The following is a 23,835-nucleotide window of genomic DNA, read 5'->3' on the forward strand; positions in this document are numbered from 1 at the left end:
GTTTTCATTACCATCTGAATAGTCACATAAATCCTCACTGAGACCTTAAAATAAGTGGGTCCACACAATTAAGATTGCTTTCTTGCTCAAGTCACTGTCCCATGCTTATTGCAGTCAGTCACTCTTATTCGAGGGCCTCAGAGTTCTCCAGTGGATTATTTGCATCTAGCCAGGCAACTAATGAAAACGGGAAGATTGTGCAGGGTGTTTTGGGGTCAGGCCTGGAAGTGGCTGCATCACCACGGCTCACATTTCACTAGTCATACTTGGTCATGTAGACCCACCTAACTGCTAGCAAGGATGATAAACGCAATCTTTCTGAGGTCCAAGAAGGAAAATTAACCAGAATGGTGAACACATCATGCCGTATCAGAGCATGCAGAGAAATGCATTCTATGCATGCTATTCCCAATACATGAAGCACGTATCTGTAAAAACCCTTCTGGGTCACACAGTACGTATTTTACACATCTCATTGAAGAAAAATAAAAAATATAGGTAGCTCCAAATGATGGGTATCAAGACAAAGGATATATATATAGAGAGAATATATATAAGAGAGGATGGACTCTGGAATTGGAACAGGCCTGTGTCCAAATCCTACCATTCTTGGTCCTGCCACTACCATTAGCTTGACAGGAACACACTGGTAGTGTGATCTTGGGCTAGTTGCTTAGACTTGTGGTACCCTCAAAGAACTGTTGTAGATCTAAATGAGGCTGTGACAGAAGGGGTTACATATTCACACATGGGACATCACAGCTTTCCCCCCTACTTCCTACATTTAATTTATCTCTGCTTTTTTATTTTGGCAGAGTCTTGCCCAGGCTGGCTGGTGCCCAGGCTGGAGTGCAATGGCTCATAGCTCACTAAAGTCTTGAACTCCTGGGCTTAAGAAATCATTCCATGTCAGCCTCCTGAGTAGCTGGGACTATAGGTGTGTGCCACCATGGCTGGCTCACTAAAAAAAAAAAATATGGTAGAGAGTGGGGATCTCACTATGTGGCCCCGGTTGGTCTTGAACTCCTGGGATTAAGTGATCTTCCTTCCTTGACCTCCTGAAGTGCTAGGATGATAGGCGTGAGCCACTTTGCCCAGCCTCATCTCTACTTTTAAATCAAATTTTCTAATGGGGTAAGAAGCAAGGTCTTACATTTCTGCATAAGGACTGCAAAATGAAATCTTTTCCTACTGTCATATCTATCATCGGTTGAAATGTGTCCCGTGCATAATACATTTGTTGAAATTCTAACTCTCAGTACCTAAAAATGTAGTTTCTTTGGAAACAGGATCATTACAGACGTAATTAGTTAAGATAAGATTATACTGGAGAAGGGTGAGCATCTAATCCAATATAATTGATGACTTCATAAAAAGGCAGAATTTGGAGACACATACACAGGGAGAACACCATGTGAACATGAAGGCAGAGGTCAAGATGATGTGTCTACAAACCAGGAGCACCAAAGACTGCCTGCAAACCACCAGAGCCAGGAGAGGGCTGTGTGGCAGAGTCCTCTCCACAGCCCTCAGAAGGAACAGGCCACGAGGATACCTTGATCTTGAACTTCCAGCCTTCAGAACTGTGACACAATAAATCCTATTGTTTAGGACACCTAGTTTGCGGTACCTTGTTATAGCAGCCCTAGCAAACTAATATGATATCCAAGCAGTTATTAACTCAAATATACATGATTTCATTAAGGGCAATATGGTGTATACCTTTTAAAATATAAAATGCTGCAGCATTGAGAGGCCCAGAGGAATCGAAACAGGACTTACTGGGTTTCCCCACTTGTGGATAGTACAAAAGTTCATTTTTTAAGTTTTCTATCTTGTTAAAGAATAAGTGTCCTAATAACTTTGTTCGGCTTTATCCTTTGTAGCTGTTAGATATGCCATGCTTACAGGCACACAGTACATTCTGTGTGCTCGTACTTTAAACAAGATATCTGTGCGGGATGTGCTCACAGCCATGTCCCAGCTTTTCATTGCTTTTACCTGTTTAGAAAAATTTTAAGTTGTTAGTCAATTGGGTTTTAGTTTAGATTGTGAGGTGCAGTAAGGACAACCCCAAATGCATAAGGAATAAATTTGTATGTATTCCCTTTGTTCTTTGTACTCTTGTGGCAGGATGGCTAGTGAGAGTCCCCTTCCTGCCGTCCAGGAAGTAAAAGCTGTGTTGCTGAAAGATCCCTTGTCTCGGTGCTGATTCTTCTTTATGGCACCTAGCATCTGTTTCGAACATCTATTTCCAACACCACTCAATTAGTATTAGATCATGCTCCCCTTGTCCAGTCACATTTCTACACAACCATCGATCATGCCTATCCAATGAAGTCCCCATAGAAGACCCAAGGGGACAGAGTTCAGGAAGCTTCTGAGCTGGCTGAACAAGTGTAGGAGGTTCCTGAAGGGTGGTGTGCCCATGCAGGGCGTGGAAGCTTTAAACCCCTTCCCCCAGACTTCACCCGATGAATCTTTTCATCTGTATCCTTTGTGGTATTCTTATAATAACATTGTAAATGTAGTGTGTGTGTATGTGTGTGTGTGTGTGTGTGTGTGTGTACACACATGTATATATGGAAATACGTTGAAATGAGAATTTCCCAGAATTAGAATACATATGAAATTCTAATTTCAATGTATTTTCCAAAATCAATTTTTCACTTATTAATCATTTTTGAGCTACAAAAACATCAATTTCCTTTGGTGCACCCTAAGATTCATGTGATTTCTGGGCTGAGACGCTGGCTTCCCTTGCTGTTTGCTTAATGAGACCATTAGGGAACCATATTTTGAACTAGACTCATTAATATTACATAGATTTCCAGCTATGTGACTTTGGCCAAGTCCCTTACCTGCCCTGCACCCTTTTCCTCCCATGTAAAACAAGGGAATGCGGCTAGTCTCCCTCTAGGTTATAGCTAAGACTTTCTGGGACTTACAAGATGCCTTGATCTGAGCAGACTTGATGACTCTTGGGCCCATGAGCTAAAAGCAGGGCTGCTCACGGAAATAATCTCAGCTAAATAAGGGTTTGAAGAAAAATATTAAAAGAGAGGAGTCCAGCAAATTCAATATTCAAAATGAAGAACTTGGAAATTATTAAAAGCCTTCGCCATTTAAAATGCATAACTTTAGCATAAATTCCCTAGAAATAGTCCCTTTGTTTGCTATGTGTTATTGTTAGTGAAGGAGATCCTACATCTAGATTTGTCATACGTCATTAACGAATCAACCATAGGATGCGAATCACAATTATTTTGAATTATGCATTTACTGTTTAATTACATTTAATTTTAGATTCTCCTAAAATTGCCTAATGAAAATTTGGGGGTGCTAAATGACTGCCTCATCTGCTTACTCTGTGCTATTCGCTGAAAATAGTTATATTAATTGTTTGGGATAATTAAAAGAAAAAAAAAACTAAAAAAGAAAAAAAATTCTGGGGGTATGGTCCTAAAGAAAATATCCTAAAAATTTAATGCTTTCTTTTTTTGCCTGGGTTGTAGTAAAATATGAGTAAAATGTTAGTGACACTAAACTCATTAAAATAAACCTTTGCATGTTACCACTGAATCAATTAGATATAACTTGAATAACTAAATAAAAGTCATATCAGTGCTCCCCTTAGACTAGGGCAATAAGGCCTCTGCCCTGGCTTCTGTATATTAGAGGGTCTGTTCTAGCCCTTCTCTGCCCATGGTGCTCCATGCAAGCCAGGGAGTTACCAAGGCCAGTGGCAGGCCCACCTGGGGTGCACATACTACACATGCTCTTCTAGAATACATTCTAAGTACCCAACACCCAGACATTCCCTGCTAAGAGGGGCCCAAGCTGCTTTGTAAAGTTTTAAAAGACCTCTCGGCTGCATCTTTCCGGCAAGGATGCCCATCACTGGCATGGCTCAGTGCCGAGCCAAGAGGTGGCTGAGGTGGGGATGTGGGCAAGGATGACCATCACTAGCATGGCTCAGTGCCGAGCCAAGAGGTGGCTGAGGAGGGGATGTGGGCAGAATTAGGATTTGTTGGCTGGAGGAGGAGGAGAAGAGGAAGGGCACACACATCCCTGCCTGTGTGTGAGACCCCTCACAATGCAAGACTGGGCCTAGGGTGGGAAATGGGGTTGGGGGGAGCTAGAGAAGGAGGCAAACTAAAGTCCACCCTAGTTTTCCAGGTTCTTAAGAAGGCATATTGGTCAAAGTGGAGAGGAGAACACATATTTTACCTACAGTTTGTTATCCTGAATTCTAATTTAATGTTAAGGGTAGTTGGTATGAGGGCCTCCATTCACACTCTTGCCCTGGACCTTGCAAATGTCAATGGAAGACTGAGTTAAATCATAGTTTTTTCTTGTTGGTCTTTGAGTGTTCCATCTCTCTTACAATTTTAGTGTGTCACACCTTTCATCTTGTAAGTGAAAGTAATATTAATGGCATAGAAAAGAAAACAAAAGAAGTGAAAAATAAGAGACTAAAGAAACTCTACAGGCTGGGCATGGTGGGTCATGCCAGTAATCCTAACACTTTGGGAGGCCAAAGCTGGTGGATCACCTGAGGTTGGCAGTTCGAGACCAGCCTGGCCAACAGGGTGAAACCCTGTGTCTACTAAAAACACAAAAAATACAAAAATAAAATTATCTAGGTGTGGTACTGCACACCTGTAATCCCAGTTACTCAGGAGGCTGAGGCATGAGAATCTCTTGAACCTGGGAGGCGGAGGTTGCAGTGAGCTGAGATTGCACCACTGCACTCCAGCCTGGGCAAGAGAGGCCATCTCAAACAAAAAAAAAAAAAAAAAGGAAGGAAGGAAGGAATGAACGAATGAAGGCAGGCAGGCAGGCAGGCAGGCAGCCAGGCAGGCAGGCAAAGGCTTAATTTTTCTGCCCAATGGGTTTTGGAACACGGTTGGCTTCCTTCAGGAAGCTTTTTCCCCAAGTTGGTGATGATAAAACCTAATGCTGTCTATGTGTTGGGTTCTCTTATAAACACTAACACATATTAACCAATCGAATTAATCCTGTGTTAACAGCCTCCCACTTTACATAGAAGTAAACCTGGGCTTCAAAGGGTGACTTGCACACGGCCTGGCAGCTGGGAAGCGGATAGGGAATGTGAACCCAGGCAGTCTGGCCCCAGGACTCCTGCTACAGGATCCTACAGGACGCTAGGAGCATTGTCCATTAGAGCTGTCTTCACAAACTTCTGCTTCCCAAGCGACTAGTTACTAATTTTTCCCTCTCGTCAACGATACTGGCACCTGGAGCACTAAACACATCCTTAGATTCAGCAAGGATTTTCGAGTAAAAGGTTGGTGCACTGTCGGGGCTGAGCACAGTTGCTTAGTATTTGAGGGTTTGTCTTTTTTTTTGGTGTTTTGTGTCGCTTTTGAGTGCTGATGTAATAGAACAACCTTAGCACAGTGCCTGGCACTCAGCAAATCCTGGCAAGAAAGGAGGCCGAGGAGAAGAAGTAAGCCAGGAGAGACGGGAGAAAGGGAGGGAATGCGCCTTGTAAACGTTACTGTAGTTTGTGCGAATTCTGGAAGGTGAGGGGAAAAGGCACGAGCGTGCGGAGGCGGAGAGAAGAGTGCACGGGAGTGCCCGCCCCTCCGACGTGGCCCGCCCCGGCCTCATGACGCCCCGCCTCTTCCCCGCCCTACGCAGGTCTCCGTCCCGCCCCCTGCAAAGCCGGTCTCCGCCCCGTCCCTCCGCGGCGCCCCGCCCTCCGTGGCGTCTTTTCCGCGCCCCTCCTCGGCGCCCCGCCCCCTACGGCGTTTGCCCCTCCTCCTGCGGGAGGCCTGGCGAGGTGGTTTACCCGCGGTGCATCGTGGGGCGGTCTCCTCGGGCAACCTCGGCCCAGCTGCCGCCCAGAGGCTGTGCTGAGCTGGCGCAGCGGCGGCTGCAACATGAGCCGGACCCCCGCATCGTCTGCGCACCAGTCGAGTCCCGAGTACTACGAGAGGCTGGGCCAACTCCAGCACGGGCTGCGGGACAGGTACGTCCACTGGGGTAGGGTAGGGAGTCGGCCGGCGCGGAGGGTCTTCCACGTGCCCTGCCCCCTTTTCCTTCCCGAGGTTCCCCGGGACCTAGGCCCGCGCGCGACGCCCCCCAGGCTTCCAGTGGGGCCTAGAGGACAACATTTACTAGAGACACCACCTGTATTTGGGATGGGAGCGGAGAGAGGTGAGAGACCGCCCCCGTCCCTCTCAATAGCTGCTAAAGCCCGGTCTGCGTTTGAGGATGTGGCGGCGTCACAGAATTTGCCCGGAAGTGAAAGTGGGAGTTCTTCTGCCTGTCACTCTCCATCAAGCCCTGTGAGTTTCTCTTGTCCCCTTTACACGCCCCCTCCCAACTCTCTTCAAATTGTCATCCCGCCGTTACAGCTGCACTGCAACAATGATGACAGGTCCTGGAACGCAGACGGGAGTGTGTGTGTGTGTGTGTGTGTGTGTGTGTGTGTGTGTGTTTGTCAGACATGTGCCCTGTTTAACTCTGGAGACTTTTGTGGGGAGCGAGGGCTGGCTAGATTTCCAGAGAAGGGATGAATTTCCAGCTAGAGAAAGTCCAGCTTCAAGAAGGTTCTTGATGCCTTTGATTAAGATATGAAAGGGGCCCGGCGCGGCGGCTCAAGCCTGTAATCCCAGCACTTTGGGAGGCCGAGGCGGCTGGATCACGAGGTCAAGAGATCGAGACCATCCTGGTCAACATGGTGAAACCCTGTCTCTACTAAAAATACAAAAAATTAGCTGGGCACGGTGGTGCGTGCCTGTAATCCCAGCTACTCAGGAGGCTGAGGCAGGAGAATTGCCTGAACCCAGGAGGCGGAGGTTGCGGTGAGCCAAGATCGTGCCATTGTACTCCAGCCTGGGCAGCAAGAGTGAAACTACGTCCCAAAAAAAAAAAGATATGAAAGATGGGAACCACCAAAAACAGCTAGATCTAAGAGTTCATAGAAAGAGAAAATTATACCGCAATGCACTATAAATAACCACGTAAAATAAATTGCTGGGCCTCTTATTTAGCTAAGTTAATTAGAGTTGTAAATCTCATTAGTTGGCAAGAAAGAAAATGGATTTTTGGATCTCTTGATAAAACATTTAATGAGTGTTAAAAGTTACAAAACCATTCTAGTGAACAGGAGAGCTGTGTGTGTGACAATGCTAAAATGATAATAATTACATGGAAAATAAAGGCAGAAGTAAGTGATTTTGAAAAGGAATTACATTTATCTTATGCTAGATTTAATTCTTGTCAGATGTTTATAGAGCATCTGCAACAGGCTTTCTTAATTGTCCTTATCATTTTTTCCTTTGTGCGCCTTTTCTACTTCCCATTTTCTTTCTGACATATCATCACTCACCCATATCAGTGACCTTTTAATTTCTAACGTTAGAAAGAAATCACTTCCTGCAGAGCCTTCCCTGTTTCAACCCATTCCTTAACTTTTGTGACTCTTGGCATTCTTACAGCACTCATAAATAGCATTCTCTTTGAACTATTAGTTGTAAGTTATTTTTGTTTGCTGTGCTAGGAACACCTGGCTGTTTATAGTCCTTATGGCACAGTAATTGTATAATGATTATGTACTTTATGATTAACACTTATTCCTTTAATTATTAAACAAGGTGAGGCTGTTGAAAACATATAAGGAATTTGAGTCAAATTTTATAGTCTGTTCATGGTTCTGCATTTGGAGGTTTGTTTTATTTTTAAGTCAGTACAAATATGTTGCTATGTGTGTTCATTTTTCATTTGAAGAATTTACAGCTGATTCAAATTAATGCACATTGCACACAGTTATAGAGGCAGATAACTCTAGATACAGAAAAGGCTGCAGTCCGGATCCCAGGTTACGAACAATTGTGTGACCTTGAGCAAGTTGTTCCATCTCTCTGAATCTTGGTTCTTTACCAGAATGAGGGGGCTTGACTAATATGCAAACGTAAGCCGCAGATTTGTTTTTTCTCTTTGCTAGAATAATAGGCCTTAAAGTAAAAAAGAAAAGAAAAAGCCGAAAGCTGTAGTTTTGCAAAGCAATGTGTAAAGAATACTATTGGCTGTATCCAATTTGAGCGTTTGGATGTACCTTTTTGTCTGAGACATAGTCTCACTCTGTTGCCCAGGCTGGAGGCGTGATCTTAGCTCACTGCAATGCCCGAGTCCCAGGTTCAAGTGATTGTCCTTTGTCAGCCTCTCAAGTAGCTGGGATTGCACTCACCACCAACCCCAGCTAATTTTTGTGTTTTTAGCAGAGATGGGGTTTCACCATGTTTGCCAGGCTGCTCTTGAATCCCTGACCTCAGGTGATCTGCCTGCCTCTGCCTTCCAAAGTGTTGGAATTACAGGTGTGAGCCATCACACCCAGCCTTGGATATATCTTTTTAAACAAACACAAACAATCCCAGTGACTACAGAAACCACTGTCTCTTAAGTTTCTGAGTCATTGCATAGGTTGCAGCCCTGGGTAGTCACAGCAGCTTTATCAATCCAGAAACTTCTGGGGAGTGAAAGACAAAAAAAACTCCCTCTTTCTCAGCCCTTTTCTAGCCCAAGTCATCTTAGCTATAATTACATGTAGATGCAATTTTATAGTCTGAATGTTTTCCTATATGTGTACAGTGTTTTCTCTGCATTGTGGTGAAAGTCAATAATTGAATCTAAATGAGTCTAATGGAGTGACTTGTTACAGTGTGTATAGCACCCACAAGCATGATAGAGACTTATAAGTGGAATTGGCTCTTACAGTTATGTAAAAACATCCCTTTAAAAGTACCCATTAGCCAGCCATGGTTTTTTCAGTGCCTATATTGATTCAGAGTAAAATATCATAATGGTCTAGAAACTGATACTGAGATATTAGTAGAGTAAGTTGAAGATGGTATGGAATTGTGGTATTGAGACAAAAGCAGAATAACAAGTGGCTCAAAAGCAGAAAACTCAGCCCGATAAGGACCTCTCAGCTGTGTAAAACTGAAAGGTCCAAGTGAGGGGTGCAGGTAACTGAAAACATGAACTATGGGTAAGCATCCCAGGGATGGATGTTTCAAAGATTCTGAAATAGAGATTTAATGTGTAGGAATTGCAAATCATGGAAAAGCTTTTCATTGAGGCAAATACCTGATTTTTAGTATTAAATTTAAAAAAGATATGGAGGGCTCAGCATTCAGAGGTGCTGCAGTGTGGATGAGGGGCTAGAAAATAGGCCTGTGAAGAAGAGTTAACAAGATGAGTGCCATTTTGTCTGGCAGAGAAAGCCAAGAGGTGTTTGATTGTCAGGGTATGAAGTGTTATGATAGAGAAGAAGTGTGAGCAGCAGATGTCTGCATCTGCTGAAGAAGTTTTACATTCATTACTAAGAACTTGCTGCTTGGGAGGTGATGGATTTCTAAAGTGACTGTGGTCCTTTTTCACTAGAAATCATAGATGAATTTTAAAAATTATTTTAAAGTATCCGGGTGTGGTGGCTCAAACCTGTAATTCCTTTGAGAGACAGAGGGCAGGAGTTCGAGACCAGCCTGGCCAACATGGTGAAAGCCCATCTTTACTAAAAATACAAAAATTAACTGAGTGTGGTGGCACACGCTCATAATCCTAGCTACTTGGGATGCTGAAGTAGAATTGCTTAAACCTGGGATAGAGAGGTTGCAGAGAGCTGAGCTTGCACCACTGTACTCCAGTCTGGGCAACATAGCAAGACTCCATCAACACAGTGAGACTGTCTCAAAAAGAGAAAGAGAGAGGTAAATATAATTCTATATATTAATATAATTATATAATTAAAATATTAATATATATAATTATATAATTAATGTAATTATATATTAAAGTAAATTCTAGCTTACAAAAAAGTTGCAAATGTAGGACAAAGACTTCTAATATTCCTGTCACCCAGATTCCTCAACTATTAACACTTTATTAGATTTTTATTCGTCATTCATTGATACTGAGATAACAGTTCAGTATCTATCTAAATCTTTCTGTCTAAAACCATTAGCCTTTTCTGAGCTATGAGCAGTGCATGTATGATGCCTCATCACTCCTAAAGTCTTCAATGTGTATTTCCAAAAACCAAGGATGTTCTTGTACATAATCACCGTACAGCCCTCCTAGTGGTGAAACCAGCCCACAGACCCTATCAGATTTCACCAGCTATCTTAACGATGCCCCCCCCCCACCATTTTTTTTTGTCTTTGTCTAGTGGTTCATCTGGGAACCTGGGTTGCATTTGGTTGCCATGTCTCTTCAGTCCCCTCACATCTGGAATGATTCCTCAACCTTTCCCTGTCTTTCATGTTCCTGACAAGTTCATAGAATACAGCTTTCATTCTAGAGGGTGACCCTCAAGCTGAGTCTGTCTGATGGTGTCTCATTACCAGACTACAGTCATGCTTTCTTAGGAATACAACAGAGATGAAGCACTACCCCAGGGTGCAGGGTCTAGATGTATTTAGGTCTTCCTGTCCCTGTAATGTAATCTCACAGTATTCAGACATTCATTCTTCATTAACTAAGTACCCAACTGATTGTGAAACTCTAGGGGGGGGGTGGTAACTGATAAAAATTTCTAATGTGCAAGCAATTATGCCACATGTCCTTCACTTCTACTCTAAGTTCACTCCTAGTGAGAAAGTAAAGATCTGTGATGCTGTTAGTTAAAAATGTGTGTTTTTGTCATTTTTTTCCTTTTAATCTTTTTTCTTCCCTTTTTAACATAGGCATACTCCAGCCCATAGGTTGTGTTCCCCAAGTGAAGATTCTGTGTCTGGACCCCATTTTCCCACTAAATGAATTTTGGTTAAATAGTATTTTCCGTTTAACATTATGCAAAAGAAAGAAACTTATTTAACCTGTAATGTAGCTAACAGTGACTTTGGGGATGATCCTTTTTTAAAGGAAAAAAGTTATGTAAAGAAATATAGAAACTAATAATTAAGTGCTCCCAAATGGAACATGAGGCCAGCCCCTTTCCCTCAGGAAGCCAACCTGAGATCACCTCTGTTGGAGTCTTTATCTTTGTTTCACAGCCTTTTATTTAGGATTCTCCACTTGGATAGGATATTATGTGGTTTCTTTTTTGGCCTTTACTTAATGTTAACTTAGATTAGGAATTTAGCTCCAGTTAGGTGGGTTTGAAGCAAATGGTGGTGCTCAAATGAAACCCTCTGTGGCTAAATCTCCCAGGCACTCTTCTTGGGACTGAATGGCTTCACCATTTTTACCTCCCAGCTCCCTGGTTTTGGCTGCCTCTGCTTCCTTTGCTGCCCAGTTCCCCTCTCCCTACTGCTAGCACTCACCTGAACAGCACAGGTTCAAGTTTTACTGATAGTGGCTCCAGGAAAACAGCAATCTGTGACAAATAATGGTACCATTACAGAGTCATAAAAAGAAATTCTTCCAAATTTGAAATGATAGTGTTAGGAGACCTGGTTTACTTTTCAGAGGCCTTTCTCTAGCTCATGCACTTGGCTGTGCCCAGGCTTGTCTGGTTGAAAACAGAGCAAGCCACCAGTCTTCAATCTGTATACAAGATGTAATGGGACCCTATCACTGACATGCCAGAGACTCAGAGAAGTCTAGCCACATTACATTTTATATACTTATCTTGTTTATTATTGTCTGTCTTTCTCCCTAGAATGTCAACTGTCTGAGGGCAGGGATCTTGGCTGGCTAGTTTACCGTATTAGTTTCCAGGCCTAGAACAGTACCTGGGTCATCATAGGCACTCAGGAAATGCTTGCTAAATTAAGGTACCTCTTCCCAGCCTTTTCCTATTGTGTTTCCCCATTTACTTTGTGAAACTTGTTCTTTTGCCTCGTATTGGTGTTCACTTTGTTTTTTAGGTTTCCCTGGTGACGGCTGCATACTTTTATGTCTTTGTTTTAGATGCATCTGGCATTTTCTTCGTAGACCAGAGAAACATTCTCATAAAGGAGTAATTTGGTATTTGGAGTTTTTTTTGACCTCTAATCAACACCTTGCCACAAAGCCATGATTTCAAAGGAGAGCATGGTCTAAATCCAACTCCCTATTACTTATCAGTATAAGTACTTATAAAAATGTTTCTTTCTTTATTATAGTGAAAAGAAGAGGTTGGACCTGGAAAAGAAACTTTATGAATATCATCAGTCTGATACATACAGGTAAGAGACGACAGTGGGGACGGTTTTCAAGCCAGGTTCCATATGTTAATAAAAAACTTAACCCTAATGTTATATCATAAATATTGTAGCTAAAGACTGTTTTTTTTTGTTTGTTTATTTGTTTTGTTTTGTTTTGTTTGAGAGGGAGTCTTGCTTTTTCACCCAGGCTGAGTGCAGTGGCCTGATCTCAGCTCATGATAACCTCTGCCACCCGGGTTCAAGCGATTCTTCTGCCTTAGCCTCCTAGGTAGCTGGGATACCTGGGAAGGCACCCACCACCATGCTGGCTAATTTTTCTATTTTTAGCAGAGACTGGGTTTCACCGTGCTGGCCAGGCTGGTCTCAAACTCCTGACCTTAAGTGATCCCCATGCTTTGGCCTCCCAAAGTGCTGGGATTATGGCCGTGAGCCACTGTGCCCAGCCTGATTGGAGTACTCTTGACCATTCTCTTATTTTTAGTGTGTAATAATTTGAAATAAAACACTGCAGTTTAATTATTATCAAATAAATTTGGTTAAAATTGGTATGAGATTAAAATATCTTATTTTCATTATTTCATACTTGTTTTATTTCAAGAATCTGTTTTGCCTAAAAATCTTAAAATAAGACATAGCTTATCTTTTTGGTTGCAGTTTAAACACACTGAGCTTGTGTGATTATTAAGACATAATTTTGTGGTTGATCTTTCAACGTACTACCGTAGGCAGGGTTACCTGGTATCTCATTTGTTCATGGATATATGAGAATGACTGTTAAAATCATAAGCTGTGAATAATATATTGTACATATTATCCTTTTTAGGTTTCTTCCTCTACTATTAAGAGCAGACTTTAAATATTTTAATTTCTATTTTATAAAAACTGAACTTTATCCTTAAGCTGAAAGTACGGCATTACCTCTTGTATTATTCATATGAAGAACTTCTGGCTTTGATAGCATTAAATTTGTGATTTATCCATGTCATACTATGAGTGAGAAATGGAAAGATGTCATCCAGAAGAGAGAGGCTAAGAATCCTTTAAAATCAAATTACCTCTTAGGTCAGTTCTTTTCCTTGTCTTCAAAATCATTCTTTGGTTTTAAGATTTAGTATACTTCTAAAGCTTCTAGTTAGTGTACTTCTAAAGCCAGATGTTTGGCTTCTAAAGCAGCCATACGTCTCTAGTAACTCTGAAAGAGACAAGAACTCACTTGTTTTGTGTGAGGAAGAAATAGCCAGCATTGTGGATGCTGTGGCCTCAGGAGTGGGCCGAAGTCTGAGGGGATCCTTGGCAGCTGTCAGTTTTCTAGCCCATGGCTAAAGAGGCAGAAGACTGTGTGTAGACATTTCATGTAGTCTGTTCTTAGGAAGCCTCCTGGCCTTCTGTGTTGGGAGAAAAGGATGGGCACCTTTACCAAGCTGTCAGTTCACTGAGCTGCTGCTTCTCTCTCAGTCTCTTACTGAGGATATGATTTTCTAAAAATAGGCTTGCTTACATTGCCTGTAGGAGAAAATCCAAACAAGGCTGCTTCCACCTGGTACCTGCCAGAAGGCAGAGTGTGAGATATGAGGGTCTGTGTGTAGGTGGTAATTTATTTTACGAGGTGATCACCTAAAATTGAAGAGTAGAGCTGGATAGAACAAAATAAGAGCTGTTCACTGCAGTGAGCACCTGGGGCTCAGCCCCTCCAGACCTTCAGAGGAGCCTTCAGAGGAGCAGTGTACCCTTCTGCTTTGCACAGTCACCCCTGTGAAAGGAGAGGCGGTTGCATTCCTACTGGTTCCTGACCCCTACTGGTAAGGGCAGCCCCAGGTGGCATTAACTCCTTCTTACATCTAGGCTTTTCCATGCTGCAGACTCAGAAAGGCGTCCCTGAGATAGCAAGATGCTAAGTGCAGCTGAGGCAGAGGCAGATGCAGATGTTCTCAGGTGATGTTATACCACGTGCAGCAGGCTGTGGCAGCTGTGGTGACTGTGTCTGGTAGAGGAAAGGTTGGGCCAAGAGGTGTGAGGTGGGCACAAGTGATGTCCCCCCAGCATCCCACCAGACCCACCATTTTGTATACCCTTTTACATTTACCATCACCATCTCTTTCCAGCCTCCCCCTACGATTTGACACTGACTGAAATGTCAGGTTCTTAAGCATGATGGGATCTTTTGTAATATAGTCTAACTTCTAGGCTTTATGGTTAGTTTACCTCAGTTCTAACTGAGCCTCACCAGCTCTTAGCCTGTGACCTTGGGGTAATTACTCCAGCATTCTGTGCCTCCATTTCTTCTGTCAAATGGGAAGAATGATAGCTGTGAGAACTCAACAGGATTCATAGAAAGCCTTAAAGCGGTGTCCGACCTAGAGTCAGTTATTATTTATTATAATTGTATCAACATTCTTGTTCCTATTTATTGCCTTTGAGCTTTCTGACATGCTGTTTTCCCTGCCTGGAATGTTTTACCCTCATCTTTTCATTTTTGATTTTACCAATTTTGATTGACTCTAATTCATCTTTCAGGTTTTTTTTTTTTTTTTTTTTGAGACAGAGTCTTGCTCTGTTGCTCAGGCTGGAGTGCAGTGGTGTGATCTCGAGTCACTGAAGCATCTGCCTCCTGGGTTCAAGTGATTCTCGTGCCTCAGCCTCCTGAGTAGCTGGTATAACAGGCAATGCCCCCACACCTGGCTCATTTTTGTATTTTTAGTAGAGATGGGGTTTCACCATTCTGGCCAGGCTGCTCTTGAACTCCTGACCTCAAATGATCCTCCCACCTCAGCCTCCCAAAGTGCTTGGATTACAGGCAATGAGCCACTGTACCTGACCCATCCTTCAGGTCTTAGCTGAAAATTATTTCCGCTGGGAAGGCCTCCCTGACTCTTTCAGCTAGATCAGGTTGCCCAGTATGTAGAAGACCTTTTTAGTTTCCCTCATAGCATTCATTCATCATGTATTTACTTATTTCATTGTTTTCTTTGTTGAGCTTAGCTGAAAGACTTTGATATTTGGAGTGCTGAATATATGGATGATTTCTTGGGCAGATGAGTTACTCACTCATGTGTTCCACTTTGAAGGTTAATGTGGTGGCCGAATGGAACTAGAATTTGGATGGAAAAGGCATGGTACTATTATGCGCACTCCAGGTAGACACCACTAGCAGCAGCTTTACTGAGTGCCTGAGTGTGAAAGACAGTAGCCACCTCCATTACAGTTACTTGCATCAAAAATGCAGAGACATGGGCAGCAATAAGACCAGCCTTCAGTTTTTTGTTCAGAAAGAAAAATGAAGACAGCCAACCATGGTCAAAACACAGAATTATTAACACGATAAAGACTTTCTTGAAAATTGTTGGCCTAGGGTTGGAATTTTAAGGTCTGTTGCTGAAAAGCTTTGGACATCTCCAGCATCTTTGCAAATCTTTGTTTTAAGGGTGAATATTTTGTCATTTTAAAATTTATTTTTGCTTGATGAAAGAATGTTGAATAATTTCTTGAGCCAACAATAGAAATGCTGTATAATGGGGAAGAAGAGTTAGAATTAACAGCATTGGTACCGTGAGAAAAGCGGACTGCACAAGTTGAACTATCCAGTCTGGTTTTTTCTTTAAGTACAGGAAAGTTGGAATGCAGAGTATGTTTTTGCTATTTTACTTTGAATAAGAGTCTTAAAGGTTTTTTCACAGTTGGATTAGTTATAGTTCATATTTATTTTAAAATATTTTAATAGTGAATTATATTGTTGTAATTTCTAAAAAAATATGTTTATATTCGCTAAATGAGAAATTTTGGTATTTAAAATTTTTAAATTTCTTTTTAATTTCTTAATTTTATGGATTGTGATTTGTAGTTTGATTTAATTTCCATGTGAGGAGTTGTTTTTGAAATTGTCTGTCATATATCTGAATGTTAGTGAGACATTTGTCGAACATGGCCACATAGACACCACTCTTGACATCACATTTAATTTTGAGAAATAAATCCATAGAAATCTTAACTGTATGAATATTAGAATGTGGTCTTGTATATATTTCTCAGGAGAGTTGTGCTTTAGAGGAAACCAGTATGATACCTCAGCAGTACCGCATTCATTTTCTCTCTCCAAAAAAATATATATATATATTTTGTCCTTGGGTTTCAGTGGTTTGGGTAAAATATCTTAGAATACATTGTCTCATTAACAATTTTAATAAAGAAAATTCTCTTTCTTAGATTCTTCCAACTCTAGTCCATTATTTTAAACCTGCTTTTACTTTTCTAGAGTTAAGCTGAAATATGTGAAACTAAAGAATTATCTGAAGGAAATATGTGAATCTGAAAAGAGGGCTCATACTCGAAATCAAGAATATTTAAAGCGATTGGAGCGTGTCCAAGCTCATGTTGGGCACTTCGCCAAAAATACAGAGAAGCTTCAAAAACTGAAGGTGACATCCTGTTTTTTACTATGTTTTATTGTATTTCTTTTATTTATTTATTTATTTTTGAGATTGGGCCTCACTGTGTTACCCAGTTTAGATTTGAGCTCCTGGGCTCAAGTCACCCTTCTGTCTCAGCCTCCTGAGGAGCAGGGATTACAGGTGCACACCCCACAGCCACATACCTCCTGAGTAGCTGAGGTTACACATGCGCACCCCATGTAGCTGTGTACCTCCCGAGTAGCTGGGATTAGAGGTACACACCCCAGGTTTATGTTTTGTTTCTATTCTTTTTTTTTTTTTTCTAAAATGAGAAATAATGAGTAGCAAGTTTCAGATCAGTGTTAGTCACTAATGTTCAGTTGTTCATACTTAGGATTAAGTATCACCTTTTCTGTGAATTACCATATGGCTAAATTTTATCAGATAACTTAATACTGCATTTTCCAACATTCATCTTTAGTCAAGGAATCAATGGGATATCTATAACACAGGCAAGATCACTAGCCAGTACCTGGCACAGTGTGACATATGGAATTTGTTGGCTGAATGACTGAATTTGAGCAGCATTGGGGTTCTTTCTAGAAACTGCTTCTGTCTTGAAAGGGTTGTTTTTCTATGGTCTGGGCCCCTCTTCTCTGGCAAACAGTGCATTGGAATAGCAGTAAGGGTAGAACTGTCCCCAGGGAGTTTGCCTTCCTGCTCCTGGACCATGCAATCCAGAGTGACTGCCCTTGCAGCCCTCTCTGGTTCTGGCACTTTCTTCACCTTAAGGTAGAGGTGCTTAGCTACTTGCTGCTTTGCAAATTATGCCAAATATGGAGGGCCAGGAGCTAGGCCTTTATTCTCACCATTTGTACTGGTCAGATATTGTCCAATTTAACCCAGTTGAACACTGGTCACAGGAGGAATTGGATTCAGTATTCTGTCTGCTACCCTGCTACTGAGCCCCCCACACTTTTTTTTTGCTCTATAGTTTTTCTTCAGCCTTTTATTATAAAATTTTCAAATACACAGAAGAATTACCATAATTATGATGATGAACACTCATAATTCACTTAGCTGCAGTAGTTGTAAATATCTTGTTCTATTTGCTTTGTATGTATTTTTTTTCTCTGAGCCATTGCAAGTCTGCTGCAGGCATCATGACACTTCTTTCCTAAGCACTTGAGCATGGATCCCCTAAATGCAGGGGCAGTCGCCTACATAATCATATCATTATCACATCTAAGAAGATTGAAAGTGATTCCATAATATTTTTTTTTTTTAAGATAGGGTCTCAACCTGTCATCTAGGCTGAAGTGCAGTGGCATGATTACGGCTTACAGTAGCCTCAACCTTCTGGGCTCAGGCGAGCCTTACTCCTTAGCCTCAAGCGGGACTATAGGTGTGCACCACCATGCCTGGCTATTTTTTTATTTTTCATAAGATAAGGTCTCACTGTGTTGCCCAGGCTGGTCTTGAACTACTAGTCTCAAGCAGTTCTCCTGCCTTGGCCTCCCAAACTGCTGGAATTAATAGGTTTGAGCCACTGCACCCAGACAGAATCTTATTTAACATTCAGCTCATATTCAGATTTCCCCACCTCACCCAAAAAGTAATTTTTTTTTTCACTTAGCAGCAGTAGTTGTAAATATCTTGTTATATTTGCTTTGTATGTATTTTTCCCTAGGAGCCAACTAGGGATCACATATTGTTTGTTTTTTATGTTGTTGGCTATTTTGCCTTTTTTTTTTTTCTCCTTTCATCTCATTTAGTCTCCTACTATTTCTCCTTTTTCCCCCCCATTTTGGAAAAGGGGAGTCCATCTGCTTGTAGAATGATGCACATTCTGAATCTAAAGCATCATTAAACTTGCACAGCATCCCCCGTATTTCCTGTGAACTGGAAATGTGGTCTGTACAAACGCTGTCCGATAGAACTTTCTGCAGTGACAGCAATGTTCTGTATCTATGCTGGTGCTATCTAATACAGCTACTGCCCATATATGGCTATTGAGCACTTAATGTGGTTTGTGACACTGAGGACTATATTTTTAATTTTGCCAGTTTTAATTAATTTTAAGTTAAATAGTCACCGCTGAGGTTATACTGCCAACTGTATCCCATCAGGAGGCCCGTGATGTCAGGTGACCCCTGAGTGAGGCTGACTTCGATCCCTTGGTTAAGGTGATGATCTCCAGATGTCTCTATTGTGAGATACGTTTTTTCCCCTTTGCATATTAGTAAGTAATCTATGGAGTGATGAGTTGGCATCATGGGAATATTGTGTTCCTCAATATCCTTTTACTTAATGGTTTTAGGATCCATAGATGAGCCTTGCCTGAATCAGTTATTTCTAGTGGAGGTTATGAAAAATGGTGATTTTCTGTTTTACTGTATCTTCTGTTAGCTGACTTTCCTCTATAATGAAGAGCATTTTCCTCCTTTTTTTCCTTTCAATCTCTTTTTTTTTAAAGTCTACAACAGCACTTGGTATTCTCAGGAAGTCTCACATCCAAGTATGAAACAGGCCCAACCCTCGATCAAGAGATCGAGACCATCTTGGCCAACACAGTGAAACCCCGTCTCTACTAAAAATTCAAAATTTAGCTCAGCATGGCGGTGCATGCCTGTAGTCCCAGCTACTCGGGAGGCTGAGACAGAAGAATTGCTTGAACCCAAAAGGTGATCAGAGATCCTGCCACTGCACTCCAGCCTGGCAGCAGAGTGAGACTTTGTCTTGAAAAAAAAAAAAACAAAAACCTTCTGATAGCATAAAAGACCAAATCACGGCACTACACTCTGGAAAGGTGTGAGTTCCGTGGAGAATTGGACTTTGGCTGTCACCCTCAGTCCAAAGCCAATGTTTGTTTTGTGCCTACAAACCCAGACAGCAATGTCAGAGACCCCACCAGTGATCCCACCTTCTTCAGCAGGCTGTGCAGTGAACTGAGGTTCTACACAGGGGTTGTTTATCTCTGGTGTTTTCCCATTTCTTTCTTCTTCTTCCTTTTGGGCCAGTGTCCAGTGGTGGCCCAGGTATGCCAGAACCACTTGTCTCCTCTTAATGCTGCCCATCTGGGTATTGGATCTTTGCCTCCTTTCTTGACTGACCTCACATAAGTCTTAGGAGAAAGGTATTCACAGTGCGTTGCCCACACACCCCAAAATGCCACAGGAAGTTCACCTTGAATAGACTACAGTTAATACAAATGAACTTCAAATTGGTAGAACTCCAGAAAGTGAAACCAAGTGGAGCCATCTGAGAGAGGTGGGGGTTTTGCCCAGATCAACACCAGGTGAGTCTCTCCCACTTTGTGGAGGTGGGCTGGGCCCAGTTCATTACATAATGTTAGACCAGGTGAGTCTCTCCCACTTTGTGGAGGTGGGCTGAGCCCAGTTCATTACATAATGTTAGACCAGGTGAGTTTCTCCCACTTTGTAGAGGTGGGCTGGGCCCAGTTCATTACATAATGTTAAAATCTCTTAAAATGGGCTAAATGCTGACAACACTGTCAACTGATTTTATGACTCATAATACTTTATTTGGAGGCCTATAATAATTTTTAAAGCTTTTAAAGGATATTGACCTGTTACGTAGTTTTGAAAATATGGTGTTGTATCTATGTTGCTCTTTGTCGGTTGGATAAAGAGGCTGAATAAACGCAGTTCAAAAATATAAATATTAGATCTGGGCATGGTGGCTCATGCCTGTAATTCCAGTGCTTTAGGAGACTGAGTGGGAAGATCACTTTAGGCCAGGAATTCAAGACCAGCCTGGCCAACGTGGTGAGACCCCCAAATGTACGAAAAATTTAAAAATTAGCCAGCTCTGGGGGTGTATAGCAGTAGTCTCAGCTGTTCAGGAGTCTGAGATGGGAGGATCATTTGAGCCTAGGAGGTTGAGGCTACAGTGAGCTATGATGGTGCCACTGCAGTCTAGCCCAAGTGACAGGGCAAGACCCTGTCTTTGTAAAAAAATAATAATAATAAAATAAATTTTAAAAATGCAAGAATGTAAATATTAGTATTAATGCTGTGAGGAGTGTGCCCTTCTCCCTCATTTTCCACCCCCCCGTTCCCTGTATTAGGTGCTTTTTGTAGAAGGGGCCCCAGTTGGTCCTAACTTAAAGCATTTTCACTCAGGTGCCCATTATCCTTGTCTCAAGTTGGGTTCTCCCTGAAGCAGACCTGGAGAACAGGGATTTGACGTTAAGTGGTTTATTTGGGAGATAAGGAATATCAGTAGGCAAGGAGGGCACTGGGTATATTATTAAGCCAGCTACCATAGTCAGCCTCTAGCGCTGAATCCTACAGGGAAGTTCTGGCAAGTGGTTTGCACATTTGGGATATATGTCCAGCAGCTCCTAAGCAACAGTGATTGAGGACAGATGGGTGAGGTTGTAGGTGGTAGGGAGCTAACCATATGCTCTCCACAGCAGCCTTCCCGGGTTCTGAGAAGCCTTAGGCACAGAGCCCTGATTCCAGAACTTTCCGGCCAGAAAGATCCCAGAGACATGTGTGGAACATTGCCAACATCTGCCTTAATTAGCCTCCTTCATGGCAGCATTGCCAGGCATGGGGCTGACATGTCAGGGCATTCAGGGAGGATCCCCATGGCAGGCACGAAAGCTTTCATCTGGTGGGGTCTCTCTTTGGCCTGAAGTGCTGGACCAGGCTTTTCAGGGCAGAGACCAGTATCTGGGCTGTCCAGATGCTGGTCTCTGCCTGCACCGAATAGCCTCACCATTATTACTTCTCTCAACACACACACTCTCACTCACTCTCTCCCTCTCTGTTGCTGTCTCTCTCACACAACTACACAGATGTGCACATTTTTTTCTCCCCATCTCTCCCTAATCTATCCCCCTCCACCTTCTCCTGCCATCCCCATTTCTCCCTCTTTTCTTTTCCCCTCTCTTATTCCTGTCTCCCTGCCTCTCTTTACCCCCAAATCTGTCTCCTCCAGATCCTCTAACTCTTCCACCTCATCTTACCACTGTCTCTCTACATCTTTATCTCTTGCACGTGCACACACACACACACACATACACTCTTACACGCACCCACAGTACTTAAAGCATGCTGCACAATTTGCATTTCCTTGAAAGCACCACATTATCTCATAACCTCCTTCAATTAGAAGGCCTTTTCCCCCCTGCCCTGCCTTAGGTCTGTGTCATAATTATCTCAGTAAGCACTTCCTTCATGGTGTTATAATTGTTTACATGTCTGTTTTCCCACTTCACTGTGAGTTCCTTGTCTTATTATTTCAGTGCTCTCAGTAGCTGACCCAGAATATGGCACATAATGAGCACTCCGTAAGCGTTGAGACTTTCCCCTTGTCTGAAATTAATTCTCCCATATTTTTTTACCTTATTCTCTTATGGACCATGAACAACTATGTAAGAACTAATGTGGCATTGATGATACTCTTTATTATACCTTCCCAGTTAGCATTTCTATTTAATAGCAGAGATATTCTGAATATATAATTTCATTATTTAAAGATGTGATTCTCCAGGCCTGGATAACATGATGAGACCCTGTCTCTACAAAAAATAGAAAAAATTAGCTGGACGTGGTGGCACTAGCTTCAGTCCTCTAGTCTCAGCTATTCGGGAGGTTGAGTGCAGTGAGCTGTGATCGTGCCACTACAATCCAGCCTGGGGGACAGCAAGACCTTGTCTCAAAAAAATAAAGTAAAATGAAATAGATGTGATTCTCCATGAAAATTCAGTCATTAGGTTATGTATGGCTATTAGGGGCTAATATTTGAGGAGAACAAATCTTTTGAAGTCTGATTTGATTTCTACTAAGGATTGTGGGCAGGGCACAACCTTCAGTCCCCTGGAGGACAAAGTGTGTAGCAAATGCCATTTTTTTTTTTTTTGAGATGGAGTTTCGCTCTTGTTGCCTAGTCTGGAGTGCACTGGTGCGACCTCGGCTCACTGCAACCTCCACCTCCCAGGTTCAAGCGATTTTCCTGCCTCAATGAGAGTGTGTTGCCTGTTAATATGCATTAGTTGAACAAATAAACGTTCCCCCGTATCTTTTTGTAACAGTTCATGATCCAAGACAAAGCACAGATATTGGAAAAAAAGAAGAGAAAACAAAAGACTGTGAATCTTAGTCTCATCTCTCATACTCACCCAAGAATCAAATCAGCTCATTATATAACTCTCTGTACCCATTTCCTCAACTCTAATATGAGGAGACAGGGCCAGCATATCTTAAATGTCAATTCAGTTCAATTATTTATTTACTCTGTTACTTGAGAATTAGCTCTGCACCCTGGAGAACAATGAAAAAGGAAGTCTGTGGCAAAAAAGGTAGTGGTGGCACTTTCAGGCAAACAGTGAAGTGATGGAGAGGAAACTGACAGAAATGAGAATGCGGAAAGAAACATAATAGAAAGTGTTTGTGAGCATTGAGAGAGATCCCAGAGACCTGAAACTTCTGCCAGAACCTCCATCAACCCCCAGTCATTGTTAACAGATTTCAGTAATTAAGCTGAAATAAATTGCTTGTGCATGGTGAGAAGGTAAATGGGAAGGTGCTCCTAAGTTTAGGCAGGGAGCATCAAGCCAGTGCTGTGAAGGGTCACGGTGACAGACAGAACAAGTTACCTGATGGATTAACTCAGTGCTCTTGGGTTTATTAAAACAGATTTCTTGGGTTGGGGTGGGGGAAAAGAGGGGATTATCCTTAGAGGGGCTCTAGACCGGAGATGTTACTGGGGCATGAGTAGGCTCTGAAGGGCTCTGTGGAAAACTCCTGCTCTCCAGTGTGCAGGATATGGATTATAACCAAGTGTTGCATGTAAAAATAAAAGGAAAAAAGAGAACAAAGCATTTTCTGTTGGAAATCCATGGACTGAGGGGTGCAGATGTCCAGTCTGTCAGTCGGTAATTTATCATAGTATCTCCCTGACTTCTCTCTGCCATTTCTGTTTTAGAATATCTACAGTTCAGTGACTTTTTCAGATGTATTGAGAGCAATCTAAATTGGGCTCTTAAAGATACTTCTTTCCGTTCTTTAGGAAGCCTTAATGCAGTTATCACTTCCTTTTTCCTTCAGCAAAATGAATTGAACAAATCTCAAATTTGTATGAGAAAGTGCTCTGTCTTTGGAAGGTATGACTCTGAAATGATCCTATAATAAGGAAATCAGATACAATATTCATTGATCTCAAAGAGCGTAAGAAAACATTTGTGTCACAGGAAAAAAATTTTTGTTTAACCTATAATTATATGTTTATATTGTAATTCATCCCCCATTTGTTTTTTGAGATATTATTCCTTGGAATCTGTAAAGGATGCCTGTTTA

The 23,835-nt window shown here is 42.0% G+C and overlaps 1 protein-coding gene across 13 annotated transcripts in view; it reads left to right on the top strand.

Moving 5' to 3' along the window:
• Positions 1-5,590: 5,590 nt before the first annotated feature.
• KIZ (kizuna centrosomal protein) overlaps positions 5,591-23,835 on the top strand; it is a 111,555-nt gene continuing 93,310 nt past the window's right edge. For 6 of the 13 annotated variants that reach the window (XM_078371510.1, XM_017971997.4, XM_002747486.6 and 3 more), the window contains exons 1-3: positions 5,841-5,998; positions 12,081-12,143; positions 16,372-16,534. Coding sequence is in view for 9 of the 13 variants with exons in the window: in XM_017971997.4 (XP_017827486.3) it covers positions 5,910-5,998; positions 12,081-12,143; positions 16,372-16,534 (315 nt within the window). In the remaining 4 variants the exon portion in view is untranslated. Of the gene's footprint in view, positions 5,999-6,216; positions 6,318-12,080; positions 12,144-16,371; positions 16,535-23,586; positions 23,643-23,835 lie in introns of those variants that run through there. The other 7 variants (XM_078371505.1, XM_035298467.3, XM_078371506.1 and 4 more) reach the window with 4 other exon arrangements.

The sequence above is a fragment of the Callithrix jacchus genome, chromosome 5 (assembly GCF_049354715.1).
Source record: "Callithrix jacchus isolate 240 chromosome 5, calJac240_pri, whole genome shotgun sequence".
NCBI classification, from domain to species: domain Eukaryota; kingdom Metazoa; phylum Chordata; class Mammalia; order Primates; family Cebidae; genus Callithrix; species Callithrix jacchus.